The sequence below is a fragment of the Ranitomeya variabilis genome, chromosome 7 (genome assembly GCF_051348905.1).
Source record: "Ranitomeya variabilis isolate aRanVar5 chromosome 7, aRanVar5.hap1, whole genome shotgun sequence".
In the NCBI taxonomy this organism is placed as follows: Eukaryota; Metazoa; Chordata; class Amphibia; order Anura; family Dendrobatidae; genus Ranitomeya; species Ranitomeya variabilis.
Window position 1 is genome coordinate 154,372,886 of NC_135238.1, and position 19,575 is coordinate 154,392,460.

The following is a 19,575-nucleotide window of genomic DNA, read 5'->3' on the forward strand; positions in this document are numbered from 1 at the left end:
TGCTCTGCTGAGTGGCACTGTTTGTATACACATCCATGAATGCAAACCTGGGAAGCGCTGGCTGCATTGTACAGTGTATTGTATTTGTGTTGTACAGTGGTCATGATCATGAGAGCTGCACATGCAAATATTTGGCTTATATCCACCATGTGTAATAAGATCTACACTTCGGATTGGCGTCTACATGGCGACATATGTTGCATGATTGCAATTCTCAGAAAGTGGTGTGACTAAAACATTTGTGCAGCTTGCTGTCACACAACTATTTTGTGCTGTTAGTAAAACAATAGCTAAAAATAGCAGTTGAGTTGCATGCCACTTGCATTGAAGTGTATGGCATGTGAGTCCTGTGTGACCAGTGACACAAAATCCAGTACAGTTGGAAGTCTATGACACTCTTTATTGCAGTAGATCGTAATGTGACACCATATTAATAGATGCAATGTCACAATGCAACACATCTCGCCATGTAGCCGTAGTCTGAGCCTGGCAATTAGCTCTTCCTTCCAAGGCCCTTCCCCCATACACATGCATGCACTGCTCAGCTGAATGTGCACAGCTTGCTATAAGGGGAGTGGGATGAACCTCCTCTCCCAAGAAGAGAAAGGATCAGGCATGTTGAAATCAGCCCAATCTGCCACTGGATGAGTGGGCGGTAACCCGAGCAGGGATAGTTGCCCAAAAAGGGGTGGAATCCCAAAAGGAGGCGGTAACCCGAACAGGGATAGTGGCCCAAAAGGGGGTGGAGTCCCAGAAAGGGGTGGAATCCTAAAAGGGGGCGGTAACCTGAACAGGGGTAGTTGCCCAAAAAGGGGGTAGAACCCCAAAAGGGGCAGAGTCCAAAAAGAAGCAGCGGCGAATGCGCCATTGGACTGTAGCCAGGAGCAGCAAAGTTCCTACTATACCGGACCATGCTATACAGTGGATAGCTCGGTCAGTGAACTTACACTACAGTGTCCCTTCTGGTTGAATGGAGAACGTATGATGGGACTGATAGACCCGGGGAGTGGAGTGTCTTTGCTGAGGACCCTTCCTGAACGCACTATGTCTCCTGGGATAGGGACAAGAGTGAATGACACTGGTGGGGACGTTAACAGACGTTTGACAGCCTGCCTTTACATTGATGTGACTGAGAGGTCCACGTACCACGAAGTGGAGGTAGTCCCGGACTTACTGTACACTATGGTAATAGGGCGGGACTTGGAAGCCCTATGGGATTGGTGGGTAAAAGGGAAAGTCTCTTTAGAAATAACTTGTATGGGAGGTATTAATGTGGAGAATGCACCCCCTAGAGGTGACAGTCCTATGGTAGGCATGACCAAGGAAAATGGTGGACTGGCCCAACTTAGTGACACGACGGTGGCAGTAACACCTCCAAAAACTGACAGGTCAGACATACGAGTGACCAGAGGAAAAGATGCTTCTGCCCAACTTACTGACCTGAGGTCCCCTGAAGTGTACTACAATTTGACTGTTATTGATGTGGATGTTAAATAGAGTGGAGCTGACACCCAGATAGTGACTGGGTGAGTGGGTCACCATGCTGTGGGGTGTGACACAGACTCCGGGGGTTACTGTGACTCTGAGGAAGTAAGGGAGTACAGTAAAGAAGAGCCCCACAAGAAGGGCAAGTCCTCCCGTTACCAGAAACGTAAAGGGTGCAAAGAAGTTGTATCAGTTTCACCTTGTGAAGAAGTGAATGAAGGAAAAACATTGTCTTGTGCTTTTGTTCAGGATGTGGATTCTCTTCCAGACTGTACCAGGAAGATGGATTCATTCATGTTGCCCGTAGCAACCGCTAGGTTGGAGTCGGATGACCGACCAGTTGGTAGCGCTGGTGGAGTGAGAATCCATGGAGGTCATGAGGAACTGACCTGTTGTAAACCCACGTCTGCGGTGACAGAGAGGGGTAAAATAGCGGAGTCTGGTGAAGGCTCCGTAGTACCTGTTGCAGAAGAGCTGGGGTACCCGGATACCCAAGAGAGGGTTGGCGATGCCAATGCTGAATCCCAGGTGAAGTCCAAGGGTGCAGAAGTGGAGAAGGCCACCAAAGAAGTGGGGCCTGAAACAGATACCTCCTCAGGTGATGAAAGCTCAACCAATCCAGAGGACGGAGGAAGCGAGCTAAGGAGGGTCCAGGAGACTGTGGATACTCGGTTAAAGCAAGAGGAGCTTCGGAGACAGGCTGCTGAGTGTCGTGTGGGTGTCTTAGAGAAAGAGGTGGCGGAGCTCTGAGATCGCCTGGCAGAAAGCCAGTCTATGAATGTAACCGCCTTGAAGAAGATGGAGCAACAGGTGTCTATCCTGGCCAAACATGTGGAAGCTGGTGACATTCAGAGGAAGTTGGCTCTGAAAACTGAACAAGATGAGTGTCTAATGACAACAGGAGAGAAAGAGACTCTTTTTAAATGCTTGATAGACGTACCTGAAGACCTGAGAGAGGCATGTGCCAGGGAGTCTATGCATGAAGGGGTTAAGAAGGCTGTGGGGGCGTGTAAGGTGAACTGAACCCCGGAAAATAGTCATTTAGTGATACTGTCCACAACTGATGTCACAGCGAAGAGAGTAGCTACACTGAGTGACATGCACTTGAGATATGTGCGTACAAAGTGGACGGCCCAATTGAGGAATGAAGATGCTGCTAGGCAGCTGGAGCATATGAGGAAAGCTAGGAGTCTTCAGGAAAGTGTAATACAGGTGCCCGTCTCTATGGTGAAGAAAGTCATCGAAAGGAATGGCCAAGCCATTCTAGGATTGTGGATATGTCTGGAGTGGTGAGGTTGAGAATACCAGGTGTCCATGAAGACCAGTTACCCCGGGAAAAGGGTATGGTCCCCTTCTTCGTTGTGGGAACAGAGGAGAGTCTTGGAAATGTACAGACTCTGCTGGAATATCGTGTGGTATATCTAAGAGAGATGGAGCAGTAAAGGCTTGAAAGACTACGCATTACAGGACTGCTGCGCCCAATTGATGGAACTGTTGACAGCCAACGACACTCAACAAGACTAGGATGCCGAGAAAATGCAAGTGGCAGTTCTATTCCCAGTATGAGACTGAGAGACCTGGACAGTAGCCCATATCGAGTGTTAGATTGGCCAGACCCAGACCAGACAGTAGGCTCGACTGTAGGTGGGTCTCATGACCGCACCAACCGGTTGGGAAAAGGGGCGTACTGTAAAAATGTGACTAAAGGTCTGGTGACGCAGACGGACTGTGACTTAAGGACCAAAGCTCAAGGCCTACATGTTAACCGCTGGGGGTGGGAAAAACCTAACAAAGGTATGATGATGATGGTGGATGAGGGCTCAAACCCGACTGAGAGGGTCCTCTCGACTGGTAGGACAAGGTGACTTGAGTACCTGGTCTTGAGACCCCTGGTTTATGACAAATGTTCAACCCCACAAGTTTGAACAGAGGGGGGGATATGTGATGCAGTGACCCCTGTTACAGGTAGGGGGCGCTGCATGGTCTTCCCAGGATACACATGGAGGCGTATTGAGGCCGTGAGAGTGCATGGCTGTTGCACGCATAAATATGATGGTGGGACAAAGTCCGGCATTGTTGTGAATAGCCGGTATGTGTGTCGCAGAGGAAGATACTCTGCGCTAATTATGAAGGGGGGCTGGCAGGGCTAGTTATGAGAGATGGGTGGGTCGGATTCGCCACACACGCACACGCGCACACACACACACACACACACACGCACACACGCACACACACACGCGCGCGCGCGTAAGGGAATGGATACAACCATATAATGTGACTGAGGTCTGGTCACTTGGTCTGAGTGTGGACCTGAATGGTCTGTGCTGTAGGTCCTGAAGAACCTATGTGTTGGGAGTGCTATCTCCCTGAATAGCACATGGTGGGGCTTTGGACCTGGTGGCCTGGGGTGTTGGACGAACGTTCTGAATAGCACCTGGACAGGCTACACGCCTGTGTGTTGGATGGTCCCAGGTGTGGACGGACGTCCTGAATAGCACACTGTGCAAAGCTTCTCTGTTGGGAGGTCCTGGGAGTAGGACTGGATCCCTGAAGAGCACAGAGTGACCGTGGACCTGGACGGTCTGTGTTGGAAGCTCCTGTGAGTGGAGACTTCCTGGAAGTACCTGGAGAGACTGGTCCTGGACTGTCTGTGACGGCTTCTGTGTTGGAAGTCCTGGGAGTAGGACATCCTGAAGAGCACAACCTGTAAAGACTGTCCCTCTGTTGTTGGTTTTGGTGGTTTATGCTGTAAGAAAATAAACCCACATAGACTGTTTAAGTGAAAAACCGTGCCTGAGTGCTTGAATCCCATGCCAAGCGAGTGTCCCCAAACACATGCAGTGAGCGCAACCTCAAAATATATATATTACATATTACATTTACATATATTTTATATTACAGTATTTTTGGACTAAAAGACGCATCGGACCGTAAGACGCATCCCAAATTTTCAGAAGGAAAATGGGGAAAAGAATGTGTCAAATGGGGGGGTCTGTCTTACAGTCCGAATTCAGCTTACCTGGGGGGGATAGCACAGGTAGAGGAGTAGTCACAGGGGAGCTTGGTCACTGCTTGTTCGGTGGTCCAGGCTGGAGCGGTGGCCTCCGGTAAATCCCATCCCCAGCTGGTGCGGCGGTGATGCTCTGGAGTTCCCGGTGGTTACAGCGGTATTTTGCGACAGGTTTGGTGGCGGGGCTCCGCCGGCATTTTGCGACAGGTGCGCAGTGATACTCTGTGGTGCGGCGGGGCTCCAGCGGCATTTTGTGAATGCCAGGAGGCCCCCGCAGATCCATTGCTGCGATGCGGTGGCCTTCGGGAAAATGGCTGCCCGGGGCAGTGCATGCTCAGATTCAGCACTCACAAAACGCCGGAGAAGCCCCCCGCACCACAGAGCACCAGCCTGAGAAGGGAGGCTGCATCGCCCTACAGCGTTGGACAGGGACCGCTGCCACAGTATTTTGTAAGTATATTCTGACTGTAAGATGCACCCCCATTTTCTCCCAAAAAATTTTTGGGAAAAAAGTGCGTCTTATAGTCTGAAAAATGCGGTGTATGTATATTTTTTTACATTTTAAAAATTACAAAAAGCAATATGGACCAATGCAAAGGTTTGGGCAGCCTTTATGTTGTAGTAGCACCACCTTTTGAAAGTATCACATCTTGTAAACTCTTTCTGTAAACAGCCAAGAGTCTTTAAATTCTTATTTGAGGTATTTTCATCCATTCCCTTCCTTGGAAAATTCCTGGGTCATCTTGCATGCACTCCTATTTTGAGGTCTAGCCACAGATTTTCAATGATGTTCAAATCAGGGGACTATGAGGGCCATTGTAAAATCTTCAGCTTGCGCCTTTTGAGGTAGTCTATTGTAGTTTTTGACTTGTGTTTAGGATCATTATCTATTTGTAGAAGCCATCCTCTTTTCACCTTCATTTTTTTTAAACATGGTGTTATGTTTGCATCAAGAATTTATTGAAATTTAATTGAACATATTCTACCTTCCACCCGTGAAATGTTCCTGGTACCATTGGCTGCATCACAACCCCAAAGCATGATTGATTCACCCCCATGCTTAATGATTGGCAGGATGTTCTTTTCCTGAAATTCTGTGCCCTTTTTTTTCACCACACATATCTTTTGATCATTGTGGTCAGAGTTCTAATTTAACCTCATCGGTCTAAAGGACTTGTTTCCAAAATGCAGCATGCTCATTTAGATGTTCTTTTGCATAGTTCTAATGCTGAATTTTGTGATGAGGACACAGGAGAGGTTTTCTACTGATGATTCTTCCATAAACGCCATATTTGTGCAGGTTTCTCTGAACAGTAGAACAATGTACCACAACTCCAGAGACTGCTAAATCTTTCTGAAGGTCTTCTGCAGTCAAGCGAGGGTTCTCATTTCCCTCTCTAGCTATCCTACAAGCAGCACTCACTGAAATTTTGCTTGGTCTTCCAGACCTTATCTTAGCCTCCACTGTTCATGTTAACTGCAATTTCTTAATTATATTTGAAACTGAGCAAAGAGTTTTAAAGTTGCCCTTTCCTGTCATCTTATAGCCTTCTGCTTTGTGAGCTTCCACCATTTTCATATTCAAGGCGCAAGACAGCTGCTTAGAAGAACCCATGGCTGCTCTGTTTTTTGGCACAAGGTTAGAGGATTCTAGGTTTGTATAAAGCTGGGAAATTTGCATCACCTGGCCTTTCCTAATGATAGTGAACAAGCCATAACCCTAACAGACTAAATAAGGTCTGGAACCTTGGTCACAGTTTTTTGAGAACACAAATCTCCAAGGTGCCAAAGCTTTTGCTTTGGCCCATTTTCCTTTTTGTAATTTTTAAAATGGGGAAAAAAAAATATTTTTCTTTTTTTTTGTTGCCTAAAATACAAATTAAATGTGTCATCTTTCACTTTAGGCCTTTTAGAGATCATTTCATCTTCAACTTGCTTAATTGTTCACTATAAGTCATTTTGACATGGTGTGCCCAAACTTTTACATGCAACTGTAGCTTCATGCGGTTTATCCTAGAGTTTTAATGCTTTTGTTAGGAATTTTAAACAGAATTGCTTCAAATGTTTTCTTTATCTAAAACTAATATTCTATTTATTTCTCCTATTGTATATTTAGTTTCATGCCTGCAGAAGATTTCAGTTTCCTTTGGATTCATATCTGTTACCAAACTAAAAGTGAAACAAATGTTTCTTAAGACGGGTATTTCCACATTCCTCCACCCTATGGTTCAAAGTACCCACTATACTTGCCCACTCGGACACCACCCCACACATCAGATTATTGGAAATTTGGAAATTGGCTGACAGTCACCTAATGTGTATGGCCACCCTGTCATCCTGCAGGAGCCACTTTATCTGTGTAGCATTGGTCCCAAAGATTGTGTGTGTGTATGTATATGTATGTATGTATGTATGTATATATGTGTGTATATATATATATATATATCTACTAGAACCCCACTAATAGCTGTTCTTCCTGGGGAAGCTGCTGAACCCTGCACATTTTACTGCGGTAAGGCTACTTTCACACATCAGGTTTTCGCTGTCAGGCTCAATCAAAATTTAAAAAAACGGATCCGGTGAATGTTGTCGCCGGATCCATGTTTTCCCCATAGACTTGTATTAGTGCCGGATTGTGCCAGATGACGTTGCGTTTTGTCCGGTTTTCGCCGGATGCGGCAAATCAGCCGTTTCCGGAAAAAATGTCCATAGCAACGTTTTTTTTAGTCTCCGGCGAAAAAGCCGGAAGCGCTTCCGGCTGTTTGCTAGAATGGGAGCCGGAAGGTGCCAGATCCGGAAAATGACGGATTTCGGTGCCGGATTCCAGTTTTTTAAACTGAGCATGCTCCAAATTTTTTTTATCCAATTATCTGGATATGCTAGTCGAATCCTTCGAAAAAACGGATCTGGCGCAGATTGTGAAAAACTGATGCGACGGATCCGTTTTTTCCAACATTCGCTGGATTGTGCCTGATGCAAAACACCTGATGTGTGAAAGTAGCCTTAGGTGTTTCATTATTATTATTATCTATTGTTATAGCGCCATTTATTCCATGGCGCTTTACATGTGAGGAGGGGTATACATAATAAAAACAAGTACAATAATCTTAAACAATACAAGTTATAACTGGTACAGGAGGAGAGAGGACTCTGCCCGCAAAGGCTCACAATCTACAATCATACGGCCTGCATGCGACCTGCGTACCTATCTTTAACATTAGGTACGCAGGTCGTGCGGCTGTATGCGGATGCTTCCGCATGCGTCGTTTTGACGATGCGGCGACCAGCGTAGGACGCAGCTGGTTGCAATTTCTTTTTTCTCCGCATCGTCAAAACGACGATGGTGGTGCACTAATGTAAGGTCCCTACAGTTAGTCTTAGGCCGGGGTTAGCCTTGCGAGGGTGATGCGAGACGTCCGCAGCCCTCCACAAAGCGCTAGTGTGAAACTAGCCTTACCCAGTTATAATTAATCCCATATGGTCAATGTGAAGTGTCATTTCTTTCTCATTTCCCCAGTTATAATTAATCCTATGTATTTGAGGTCTGCGTGATATGTCCCCCCTCCAGAGATGTCTTTTTGGATTTTCATTTTTCTCTGTGATATTAAAAGCTGCAAAATCCTGAGGTTGTAGATTTTGTCCAGAGTCTTAAAGGGAAACTGTCAGCAGGTTTTTGCTATTTAAAGGGAATCTGTGACCTCAATTTTGCCCTATAAGCTGCGGCCACTGCCATCAGGGGCTTATCTACAGCATTCTGTAATGCTGTAGATAAGCCCCCGATGTATCCTGAGGGTATGTGCACACGTCCGGATTTCTTGCAGAAATTTCCTGAAGAAAACCGGAAATTTTCTGCAAGAAATCAGCGGGTTTTTTTTGCGTTTTTTTTTCCGTTTTTTTAGCATTCTGCAAGCGTAATTAAAAACTGACTGACAGGTTGGTCACACTTGTCAAACATAGCGTTTGACAAGTGTGACCATCTTTTTACTATATAGTAAAAGATAGAATGTTTAAAAATAATAAAAAAAATAAAAAAAAATGTTTATACTCACCTGCAGGCGTCCGTTCCTATAGATGCCGGTGTGGTTCAGGACCTTCCATGACGTCGCGGTCACGTGAGCGGTCACATGACCGGTCTCGACCAATCACAAGACCGCGACGTCATCGCAGGTCCTTCACCGCACACCAGCTATAGAAACCGAAGCGGCAGCGGAGAGGCGGGAAGACTCCGGAGGCCATCGAAGGTGAGTATATGACTATTTTTTTATTTTAATTCTTTTTTTTTTTGACCAATTATATGGTGCCCAGTCCGTGGAGGAGAGTCTCCTCTCCTCCACCCTGGGTACCAACCGCACATAATCTGCTTACTTCCCGCATGGTGTGCACAGCCCCGTGCGGGAAGTAAGCAGATCAATGCATTCCTAGGTGTGCGGAATCCCCGCAATTCCGCATTTTAATGAACATGTTGCTTTTTTTTCCGCGATACGATTTTTTCGCGGAAAAAAGGCTACATTTGCACAAAAAATGCGGAATACACTGAAAATAATGGGAGGCATATGTTAGCGTTTTTTCGCGTTTTTATCACGTTTTTATAGCGAAAAAAACGTGAAAAATACTGAACGTGTGCACATGGCCTGAAAGATGAGAAAAACAGGTTAGATTATACTCACCCAGGGGCGGTCCCGCTGCGGTCCGGTCCAGGGCCTCCCATCTTCATACGATGACGTCCTCTTCTTTGCCGGGAAAGGTCAGAGAGGCCCGGCGCCTGCGCACTGCAGTACTTTGCCCTCAACAGGACAGATAAAGTACACCTGCGCAGGAGCCGCGGCAGGAAGCAAAGAAGAGAACGTCATCGTATGAAGATGGGAGGCGCCGGACCGCGACGCCCATCGGACCCAAACAGAACCGGGTCCGCCCCTGGGTGAGTATAATCTAACATGTTTTTCTTATCTTTCAGGTTACAATGGGGGCTTATCTACAGCATTACAGAATGCTGCAGATAAGCCCCTAATGGCGGTGGCCGCAGCTTATAGGGCAAAATTGAGATGACAGATTCCCTTTAACCTGAGAGCAGTATAATATAGGGATGTGTCACTTATTGGGCTGTGTGCTGTAGTTTGAATACAATCAGTGCTTTTTCAGCAGGAGATTATCACTGCCGGACTAGGTTCCAGGCACTGCAGTCAGGCTAATCTATGTAACCCCTCCCCCACCACTGATTGGCAGTTTGCTGACAATGCACAGTGTACACAGGAAGCTGCCAATCAGTGGTGTGGGCGGAGTCATACACAGCTCGGCATTCTCAGCACTGCTACATGTAAGGCCGGTTTCACACGTCAGTGTCTCCAGTACGTGAGGTAACAGTTTCCTCACGTACCGGAGCCACTCACACACGTAGACCCATTAAAATCAATGCATCTGTGCAGATGTCATTGATTTTTTTGCAGACCGTGTCTCCGTGTGCCAAACACGGAGACATGTCAGTGTTCGTGGGAGCGCACGTATTACACGGACCCATTAAAGTCAATGGGTCCGTGTAAAACACGGACCTCACACGGACGTTCTCCGTGTGCGGTCCCTGTGGCGTGCAGGAGACAGCGCTACAGTAAGCGCTGTCCCCCCCACATGGTGCTGAAGCCGCGATTCATATCTTCTGTGCAGCAGCGTTTGCTGCATAGAAGATATGAATAATAGTGTTTAAATGAAAGATCTACCTGTCCGCCGCCCCCCCACCCCCTGTGCGCCCCCCCACCCCCTGTGCGCCCCCCCGCTGTTCAGAAAATACTCACCCGCTCCCACGTTGGCTGTCGCTGCTTCCTGGTCTGGCCGCGGCTTCTACTGTATGCGGTCACGTGGGGCCGCTCATTTACAATCATGAATAGTCGGCACCGCCCCTATGGGAGGTGGAGCCGCCTATTCATGACTGTAAATGAGCGGCCCCACGTGACCGCATACAGTGGAAGCCGCGGCCAGACCAGGAAGGAGCGACAGCCAACGAGGGATGCGGGTGAGTATTTTCTGAACAGCGGGGGGGGGCGCATAGGGGGTGGGGGGGCGGCGGACACATAGATCTTTCATTTAAACACTATTATTCATATCTTCTATGCAGCAAACGCTGCTGCAGAGAAGATATGAATCGCGGCTAAACTTTAGCGCTGTCTCCTGCACGCTCCGTGTGGTACCAACTCGGCACACGTGTGCCGCACGTATGGCCTACGTGAGCTCACGGGCACACGGACATGGATAACTCCGGTACCGATTTTTTCCGGTACCGGAATTATCTGGACGTGTGGGACAGCCCTAAAGCAGAGAAAAGAGGGATTCTATCACAACTGCACAAAGTAGTCCTGTAAGTGATGAATAGCTGGAATCAGGCTCTCAGCCCCTACACTATGCTTCTCTCATATAAGTTTCCTATTATGTTCAGCGTATAGACAGTTGATTTTTTTTTTCACTGCCAGAGAGCATTTTTCCAACTGTTCAGTAAATGTTTGCATTTTTTATGAGAAACCTTCTAGTTTACCTGTGCATAATAGAGGTAATAGTCAGCGATATTTGTGGATACCTAGCATCTTCTGCTGCCCGTCATGTCTCCATGTGGTGCGCGCAGCTGGCAGCTGTGCCTGTTTACTGTGAGAGTGGGTCATGGGACACCAGTTGCCAGTCATTACTACAGTGTTGTGACATGCTGTTCATTTCGGCAATTGATTTACTTTTGGTTTATTTCTTCTTCTACACAGGCATTTCGAGGAAAACCAATAAAAGTTAAGGCTGTAATGGATCCAAACTGCTAACCCATGGACACACAGGCAGGAAGGTATGTGGTTTTTTTTTGTGAAACTTAAAATACAGGTCGTTGCCTAAAATAAATTTTACACTGTGTGCAGAATTATTAGGCAAGTTGTATTTTAGAGGATTATTTTTATTATTGATTAACAACTATGTTCTCAATCAACCCAAAAGACTCATAAATATCAAAGCTTAATATTTTTGGAAGTTGGAGGGTTTTTTTAGATTTGGCTATCTTAGGAGGCTATCTGTTTGTGCAGGTAACTATTACTGTACAGAATTATTAGGCAACTTAATAAAAAACCAAATATATTCCCATCTCTCTTGTTTATTTTCACCAGGTAAGCCAATATAACTGCACAAAATTTAGAAATAAACATTTCTGACATGCAAAAACAAAACCCCCCAAAATGAGTGCCCAATATAGCCACCTTTCTTTGTAATGACACTCAGCAGCCTTCCATCCATAGATTGTCAGTTGCTTGACCTGTTTACGACCAACATTGCGTGCAGCAGCCACCACAGCCTCCCCTCCCCTCCCCTCCAACCCTGCTGACATGGAGCGTAGACCATTTTTATCACTTTTTATTTAGTTTATATCTTGTCATCTTGGAAGAAGACTGTTAGGGGTTGCAAGTAAGGAATAAAATACTCTAAGCAATATATTATCCTTCTCAAATTAAAGATGCTAACACGTTCATGCCTTGTTAGCTCTTCAGATATTTCACCTTGCATTAAGACTTGCTGTGTAAAACAGCCATGTGTTCTAAAATATTTCCCAACCAAATGCAAAAGAAAATATGTATTTTTATTTATAGAAAAACTTTCAGCATTGTAAGATTACTACCTTACTATTGTTCTTTACTGAATTAAATAATATTTATTGAACCGTTAAAAATCTGAGACAGTGCTCCCAAAATAATTATTATTACCAGTGACTTAACTCGAAGATTGTGGCTCTTCAACCTGCCTTCCAATGTCATAGGTTTTTAGAGTGCCACTCCAGTATTTATTTTTTTAATTGCAGCATGGTGGTGCACTAATGTAAGGTCCCTACAGTTAGTCTTAGGCCGGGGTCACACTTGCCAGTGTGATGCGAGAAACTCGCATCAATACCCGGCACTGCCGCCGGCACTCGGACCGGAGCTTGTGGCTGCATGTATTTCTATACAGCCGCACAGTCCGGTCCCAAGTGCTGGCAGCAGTGCTGGGAATTGATGCGACTTTATCGCATCACACTCGCAAGTGTGACCCTGGCCTTATACTCACCAGCAGCCGTCTTCATCTGTTACTGGTGGAACTCTGGTTGGTTTCCAGTATTCCCTGGGCGATCCTGAAGTCACAACTCAATGTACGTTTATGAGAGCCATAACAAGGCTGTAATAGACATACAGTAGGTGCTTATGTTACCATTACCTTATTTCCAGTCAATCAGAAGGTGCGGTTGCAGGATGGTGGCACAGGGATGGAGCAGCACTGGGAAGAGCTGAAGATGTCAGCTGGTGACTATAATACTAGGGTCAGGGACCTTATGTTTGTGCCACCACTCCAGCGCAGAAATAAAAAACCTTGGAAGGGTTCTTTAATGCTTATAGTCTTTTCATATGGGACCACGGGACCTTTTGGGCTCCTAGTCTGAGACCCGGGTGCGAATGTGACCCCTGCAACTATTAATGTCCCTGATCCTATCCCTTTAGGTTATAATCTAAGACTAGCCTGGTATAAAGAGAATATCCTAGATCGATTGACATCTACATGCATTACACATAGATGACAGCTTAGCTTTTAGACAGTCCAACAAATCCATCTTGGTACATCAAAACCAAAGATCAATGGGATAGTACAGCTTCAGGCTGTGCTCGGTTGTGGTGGAAAGCACCATAAAATAAAACAAAAACTTAAGGTATCAAAAAATATAGGTACATTTAAAGAGGTAAAAATAGAAAAGGTTAGCCAGCTCACTGTATCTTGTAGCCCAGTATGCATGGAATAATGCTCTGACAAGTGTGGAGACAACAGGAATGGACGAAGATTCCAGCTTCTGGTATGAACAGTAGAAAATTAGGTATTCAAACATTTGACATGCTTGATTGTCATGGATTTTTAAATGTTTGAATAAATACCTAATTTTTTACCATTCATACCAGAAGCTGGAATCTTCGTCCCTTCCAAATTTAAATGGGTGACTTCCCTAAGATGTAAAATATTGTTGTACCACCAGCACTTCTGAATCCCTGTGACTGATGCTAGGCCTGGCCTAGTCATTCTTTTTCCATGGTATCACTGCCTTGCAAACTTTTAACAATGCTCAGTCTGGGGTGGACACAATATACTAGAATATGTAGGCTACCAAAAGAATACAGCAGCACACTGCAAGCGCTAAAATGTATGCAAACGTTGAAGGGCCCTTTACATTTGTAGGTTTTTAGCACAGGAGAGGCATGATATTGAGATGGGTCCCATCAAAGGCTGCCTTGTCGCAGCTGATGGGCTCTCATGAATTGGCCAATTTTTGCCCCAAGTACCTTCGTTTTTATAAGCATACTCCATATAGTAGTAGTGCAGTTCAAATGTCACATATTCAGTGTTTGCACACATCTTATCATTTAGGCTATGTTCACACGTTGCGTTTTTGCTGCTTTTTTACCCACAGGCAAAACCTGTTCTCTTGGATGTAAAGAAGCTGCTTACAAAAAGCAGTTTTTTGGCTGAGTTTTTTTTTTGTCTCTTGTGACTGTTGATAAAGTTTAGTGGCTTCAAAAAAGCCTGAATTAACAAAAACGCAGCAAAAAATGATACCTGCATCTTTTGCTGCGTTTTTTCACTTACCTGTTTCCTATGGGTGAAAAAGCGCTGCAAATAAACTGAAAGAAATGATATACTACAGTTTGCAAAAACGCACCAGTTTTCCAAATCAGTCAGGAAAAAAAAAGTGTGTGCATGAGATTTCTGAAATGTCAGACTTTACTGGTACTGTAAAACACAGCTTACAATTTGCATAAAAAAGCAACAACAGCAAAAAAAAATGCTTAAACCCAAATTGTGAACATAGCTTTACAGAGGCTGCTGTGTTTTTTGTTTCTATATTATGCAGTCATGGTAGCTTGCACCTGTTCACACTAGCTCTATTCTTTTCGGAGGTGCTGGTCAGTGGTTTTTTTTCTTTTTTTTTTTTTCTTTTTTTGGTAGAATACGCAGGCTGATTTAGCTTTGCTGACTACTTTCTTCACCTCCCTCAGTCAATAGAAAGCAATGAATGATCTGACCGTTCATTGTTTTAAGCTTCTATATAGTTTTGCTGGAAGTTTGTATTCATAGACAAAGTGTAAACCACAAGTCATTGAGAAACTGAGTATAATCTGTAGTTCATGGCTGTATTAGGAGTGGAGAATCAGTCAGTATTATAATCTGGAATAAACCATACTCCTCTTTTCTGTCTGCATCAAATATGTCCAGGACCAGCAAATCTGAATTAGCCCATAAACTAGAACCTTTTTATAACACTCCCTCGTCCTTCTGTATCTTGGCATAAACTACTCTACATGTGAACCCCACCACTACCGCCGCTGTATCAGGGCTCGGGCTGAGACTTTTTGTCATGGCCGCGTCTGATGTGCCAGTAAGAATCATTATGTTGAAATCCTATTTGGGCCATGAAGCGTGTGCATGCCAAGTGACATTCTGTAATGTCTGCAGTTAACGGCGTGTTTTTGGCATTTGTCTTCAATCCCCTCTTTAAGCCAATAGGGCATAATGAGATTGGCTGCAGCTGCAGTGTGAGATCATGTCATCCTTTGTATGATTTTATTCTGCATTGTTTATGCAAAATAAAACTTGGGCAGCTAAATCGCATGCTCATCACACGAGGGACATGTGTTTCTCTTCTGTAACGTGACTCTGGATGCTGTCACTAACTTCGTATAGCTGATGCCTCATACAAGTTTGCTCATTATCATTTGATTTTTTTTTTTCACCAAACTTTTTGAATTCTTATTAGTTCAGAAGAATCGGAAGGCGTTCAGGAAAGAGGTGCTGCTCATGTGTGGCAGGCCGGGTCACCCCATGTCACACCAGTAAGCTTTCATGGACTGGGAGGAAGAACTGTCCTAAGTGCCAGCCTGGGAAGAAATCATGGGCTGTTGCTCACAAGTGGTACGTGGACGCGTCCTTACATAACCAGTATTGCTAATTTACCGCATAGCGCCACAGTGAGAAATTGTGCAATGATATTTGCAGAATTAGTACTCTGATAAAGTGGATTCCCCACCAATAAATCTAGAGCTCTATCCCTAGCTTTACATTAATGCTTTACTTACACTATGTAAATGCAATGCTTGTCTGAGTCCCTATGACCTGGAGGGATGAAAGTTATGTAGTTCCTGGTGCTAATGTCTCAGACTGAGCATCTCTGTGTAGGTGATAATCCAGGGCCGGTGACCACATGCACAATAGTCTATCCTCACAGGAAGGAAAGGGGAGCGTTTCTTGTGTTGTGGGGAGGTGTAAATGCTGGGTACTGTTCACTTCATGTTTTGCCCTGGGATGCACACACGTTTGTTGTTCATGTGGTTGTCCTGAAGACCGAGTCTGATGACTGAGACACATTGACAATAAACCAATTTTAGTAACCCTTGGTGCTTGGGTCCTTGACTGATAATTCGGCAGTGCAGATCAAGTCCACCTTTTTGAGTATCTTGACACTGAAGCTCCCTTCACACATGTTGAACTTTCTGTCTAGAGCTCTGATACCGATTGTTGAACGTAAGAGTCCTTTTGGCCTCATATGGCTGATGTAGGTTAGTACCTCACGAAAAAGGAATTTGACAGCGATGTAGACGTTGTGTGTTTGATGTCATATTGAACCTGTGTGGCATCAATCACAGGCCTCTGTTAAACATATACTGTATGTCTTGGAGCACAGATAGAGAGGCCTGAGAGATGATCATGTTACGTTCTCTTTGGAGTCCATGCTAGACATACTGCATAGCCCTTCAGCCTGAGGAAGTGAACAAGTTTTCTGAAGCGACTAAACTTCTACTAACCCCAGTTTATAGACAGGTCAGGGGAGGGGTGATACCAGTCTGAATGGGATCGTATTGGTAACTTGGCACACTGTGTACTTAGCATCTTTTCATTAGCGGTATACATTGGGAGTTTTTCAAATGTATACCACTTGACGGAAGTCATGAAACATGAACTGGACCTATGGGGCTCCATACACAATAGATATGTTGGATAAATGATAGTTCTGCAATCCGCCATCTCTCCTGACTCCTCCATACATAGGCGCGCTTGCACTACCGACTGCCCCTGGGTTCTTTGACACAGCAGCTTTCAGTCTCTTCTGTCCGCCGCTTATCTTGCAGAAAACAAAAGGAATCGTCAGTCTGAAATCTGACCAGCTGGATCCCTACCTCCCTTGGCATCATCTGTCAGGGAGCTTCTTCACTAGGCACTTCACAACTTGCAACCCATCGCCAGTGACATAGAAATCCAGACAAGATCTCAATTACAGAAGTCCAGTGCTAAGTGATGTACTGCAGCATATTTTGTGGTCCATCTTTTCTGATTCTTTTGATCACGCCTGCTCTCCATAGCTCTGGAGTATCATACTCATATTGGCAATATTACATAATATTGATGGCGTTGCCCAGATTAGTCATTCCTGGCTCTTACAACTTGGAATAATGTTTTTTTTTTTTTCTTCTTAAATTCGCAGTACTTTAACTTTTTTAATGTTTTTTATTTAGATGGAGAAGTCTTCAGCTTTGGGAAGCAGCCATGGAAGGAGAATGTATATGAAATTCCCAGCAATGTCCCTTTAGTAGAGAAAGGATTGTGTGGTCAGCGTGTAATATGCGTCGCCGCAGGAAGCTATCACTGTGGAGCAGTGACGGAAAATGGCATGGTGTACATGTGGGGGGAGAACACTGCCGGGCAATGTGCCATTGCCAACCACCCATCTATATCAGAACCCCTACCAGTCACCATAACTGACCAGGAGAGCACACCGCCCCTGTGGCTGCGCGTTATACAGCTGTCGTGTGGAGAAGAGCACACTCTCGCATTGTCCGCCAGCAGGGAAATCTGGGCCTGGGGCACTGGCTGTCAGCTTGGACTAATAACTTCAACCTTTCCTGTGACTAAGCCTCAAAAAGTGGAACATCTTGCAGGTCGTGTTGTCCTTCAAGTAGTATGTGGTGCGTTTCACAGCTTGGCCTTGGTGCAGTGCCCGCTCGCCCAGGATGTTAAGCCTGTGCCAGAGAGATGCAATCATTGCAGAGAGCTGCTCATCACCATGACTGAAAAGGAAGACCATGTCATTATTTCTGATGCTCACTGCTGCCCGCTTGGGGTAATGTTAGCAGAGTCCCATCCTGAAATAAGGACTAGTAAGTCTCCGCTGGCCTCAAAGGATAAAAGCTCCAAAGTGCAAGAGATTTCATTTCTTTCTGATACCCAAGAGGAAAGGAGCAACCGTGGCTCCAAACTGATGGATTCGGAGACAGAGGTTGGCACAGATGTGGCCAGCTTGTACGAAAGTGTGACTCATGACAAGCCGGCATGTGACAGTGAACTGCAGCCTGGCGCTAATCAATCCACAGACGAATCCGCACCGCAGAATACATCCTTGGATCAGGCAAAGGTAAGAGATAGGGCAACAAAGGATCACGTCGTGGCATGAGCCCAAACTGGATTGCTATTGGGTTCAAATCTTTTTTATATCAATTATAATTAAACAATACTAAACAATTATGCTGATTCTTTTTAGATTTCTTCTCTGTTCAGTTCCTCTGTTATTCCTCTTTAAAATATATAAATTGCCAATTTTTTGTTTTTTTTTCCTTGTCAAAAGGGTATGTCAAAACACAGGGCAACTTTAAGGCAATATGATGCATTATTTCAATACACTTATTCATCTGTTGTAATATGTCTGCTGTAAAGATATGTGCAGATTGTCTTTTAGACGGTGGTGTACCCGCATCATTTATGAAGCAATTAACACTTTTCAGGGTTATTTTGTCCCTAAAATGTCTTTTGTTGCAGCACTTACGCCAGTGTCTTTTTGTTACAATAGGACTTATTGTAACATGTCCTCTCATCTGTAGCAGCTAATCAACACCATACAATTTACTTCTTTTTATAAATCAAACTGCTCCTATTATTCAACTCTTGATCAACCGTTCTCCCCACACAGTATGATGTCCCCACATCCCCCCCACACAGTATGATGTCCCCACATCCCCCCACAGTCTAATACATACTGTGTGTGTGGGGGGTATGTTAGACTGCACAGCCCCCAACACATGGTATGATGGTCCTCACCACAGCATAACACAATATGATGGCTCCCACACGCGTTGTGACGGACGTCATTGTCCACACCCCTCACGCGGCATGACAGACCTCACTTTCCACCCTGACGTGGCATGATGGACATCACTGTCTACCCTCCCTCCCACATGCGGCGTGACGGACCTCACTGCTCCCCTCACATGGCGTGACGGACGTCACTACCCGCCCATCCCCCCACGGCATGACGGACTTCACTGCCCCCCTCACGCAGCGTGACCGACCTCACTGACCCCTCTCCCATGCGCATGACAGACCTCACTTCCCCCCCACGTGTTGTGATGGACCTCACTGCCCCCCCTCGCCCTCCCACGCAGCGTGACCTCACTGCAACGTGTTGTGACGGACTTCATTTCCCCCCTCCCCCCCACGCGTCGTGACGGACCTCACGGCTCTCCCTTCCCCCCCATGCGTCGTGATGGACTTCACGGCTCTCCCTTCCCCCCATGCGTCGTGATGGACTTCACGTCTCCCCGTTCCTCCCATGCGTTGCGACGGACCTCACTTTCCCCCCCAATTGTCGTGACGGACTTCACTGACACCCCTCCCCCCCATGCGTCCTGACGGACCTCACTGCCCCCCCCCTCCCCTCCATGTGGTGTGATGGACCTCACTGTCCCCCCTCCCCCCACGCGGCTATTTGCTGAAGTTCTGATACAATCACTGTTTTCTCTGCTGCAGATCTAGCAGTGTTCTGAATGCTGTGAAATGAAATCTGTGTTTAATCCCGCCCACACCACTGATTGGTAACTTTGTGTGCACTGTGCATAGGCAGAAGCTGCTAATTAGTGGTCAGGGTGCGTTTACTCGGAGCAGAAGGACTACATGGCATGAGACACCTAGTCTTATAGTGGTAATCACTGACTGATAAAACATTGATTACTGGCTGAATAAAAACTGATTTTTATTGAAATGACAAAACACAGCCTAGTAGGTGACAC

At 45.6% G+C, this 19,575-nt stretch overlaps 1 protein-coding gene across 4 annotated transcripts in view; it reads left to right on the forward strand.

Moving 5' to 3' along the window:
• ALS2 (alsin Rho guanine nucleotide exchange factor ALS2) overlaps positions 1 to 19,575 on the forward strand; it is a 134,539-nt gene that overhangs the window by 23,115 nt on the left and 91,849 nt on the right. For all 4 annotated transcript variants that reach the window (XM_077272105.1, XM_077272102.1, XM_077272103.1 and 1 more), the window contains exons 2-4: positions 11,233 to 11,309; positions 15,279 to 15,433; positions 17,032 to 17,927. In XM_077272105.1, the coding sequence (XP_077128220.1) occupies positions 11,290 to 11,309; positions 15,279 to 15,433; positions 17,032 to 17,927 (1,071 nt within the window). In that variant the 5' untranslated portion in view covers positions 11,233 to 11,289. The remainder of the gene's footprint in view (positions 1 to 11,232; positions 11,310 to 15,278; positions 15,434 to 17,031; positions 17,928 to 19,575) is intronic.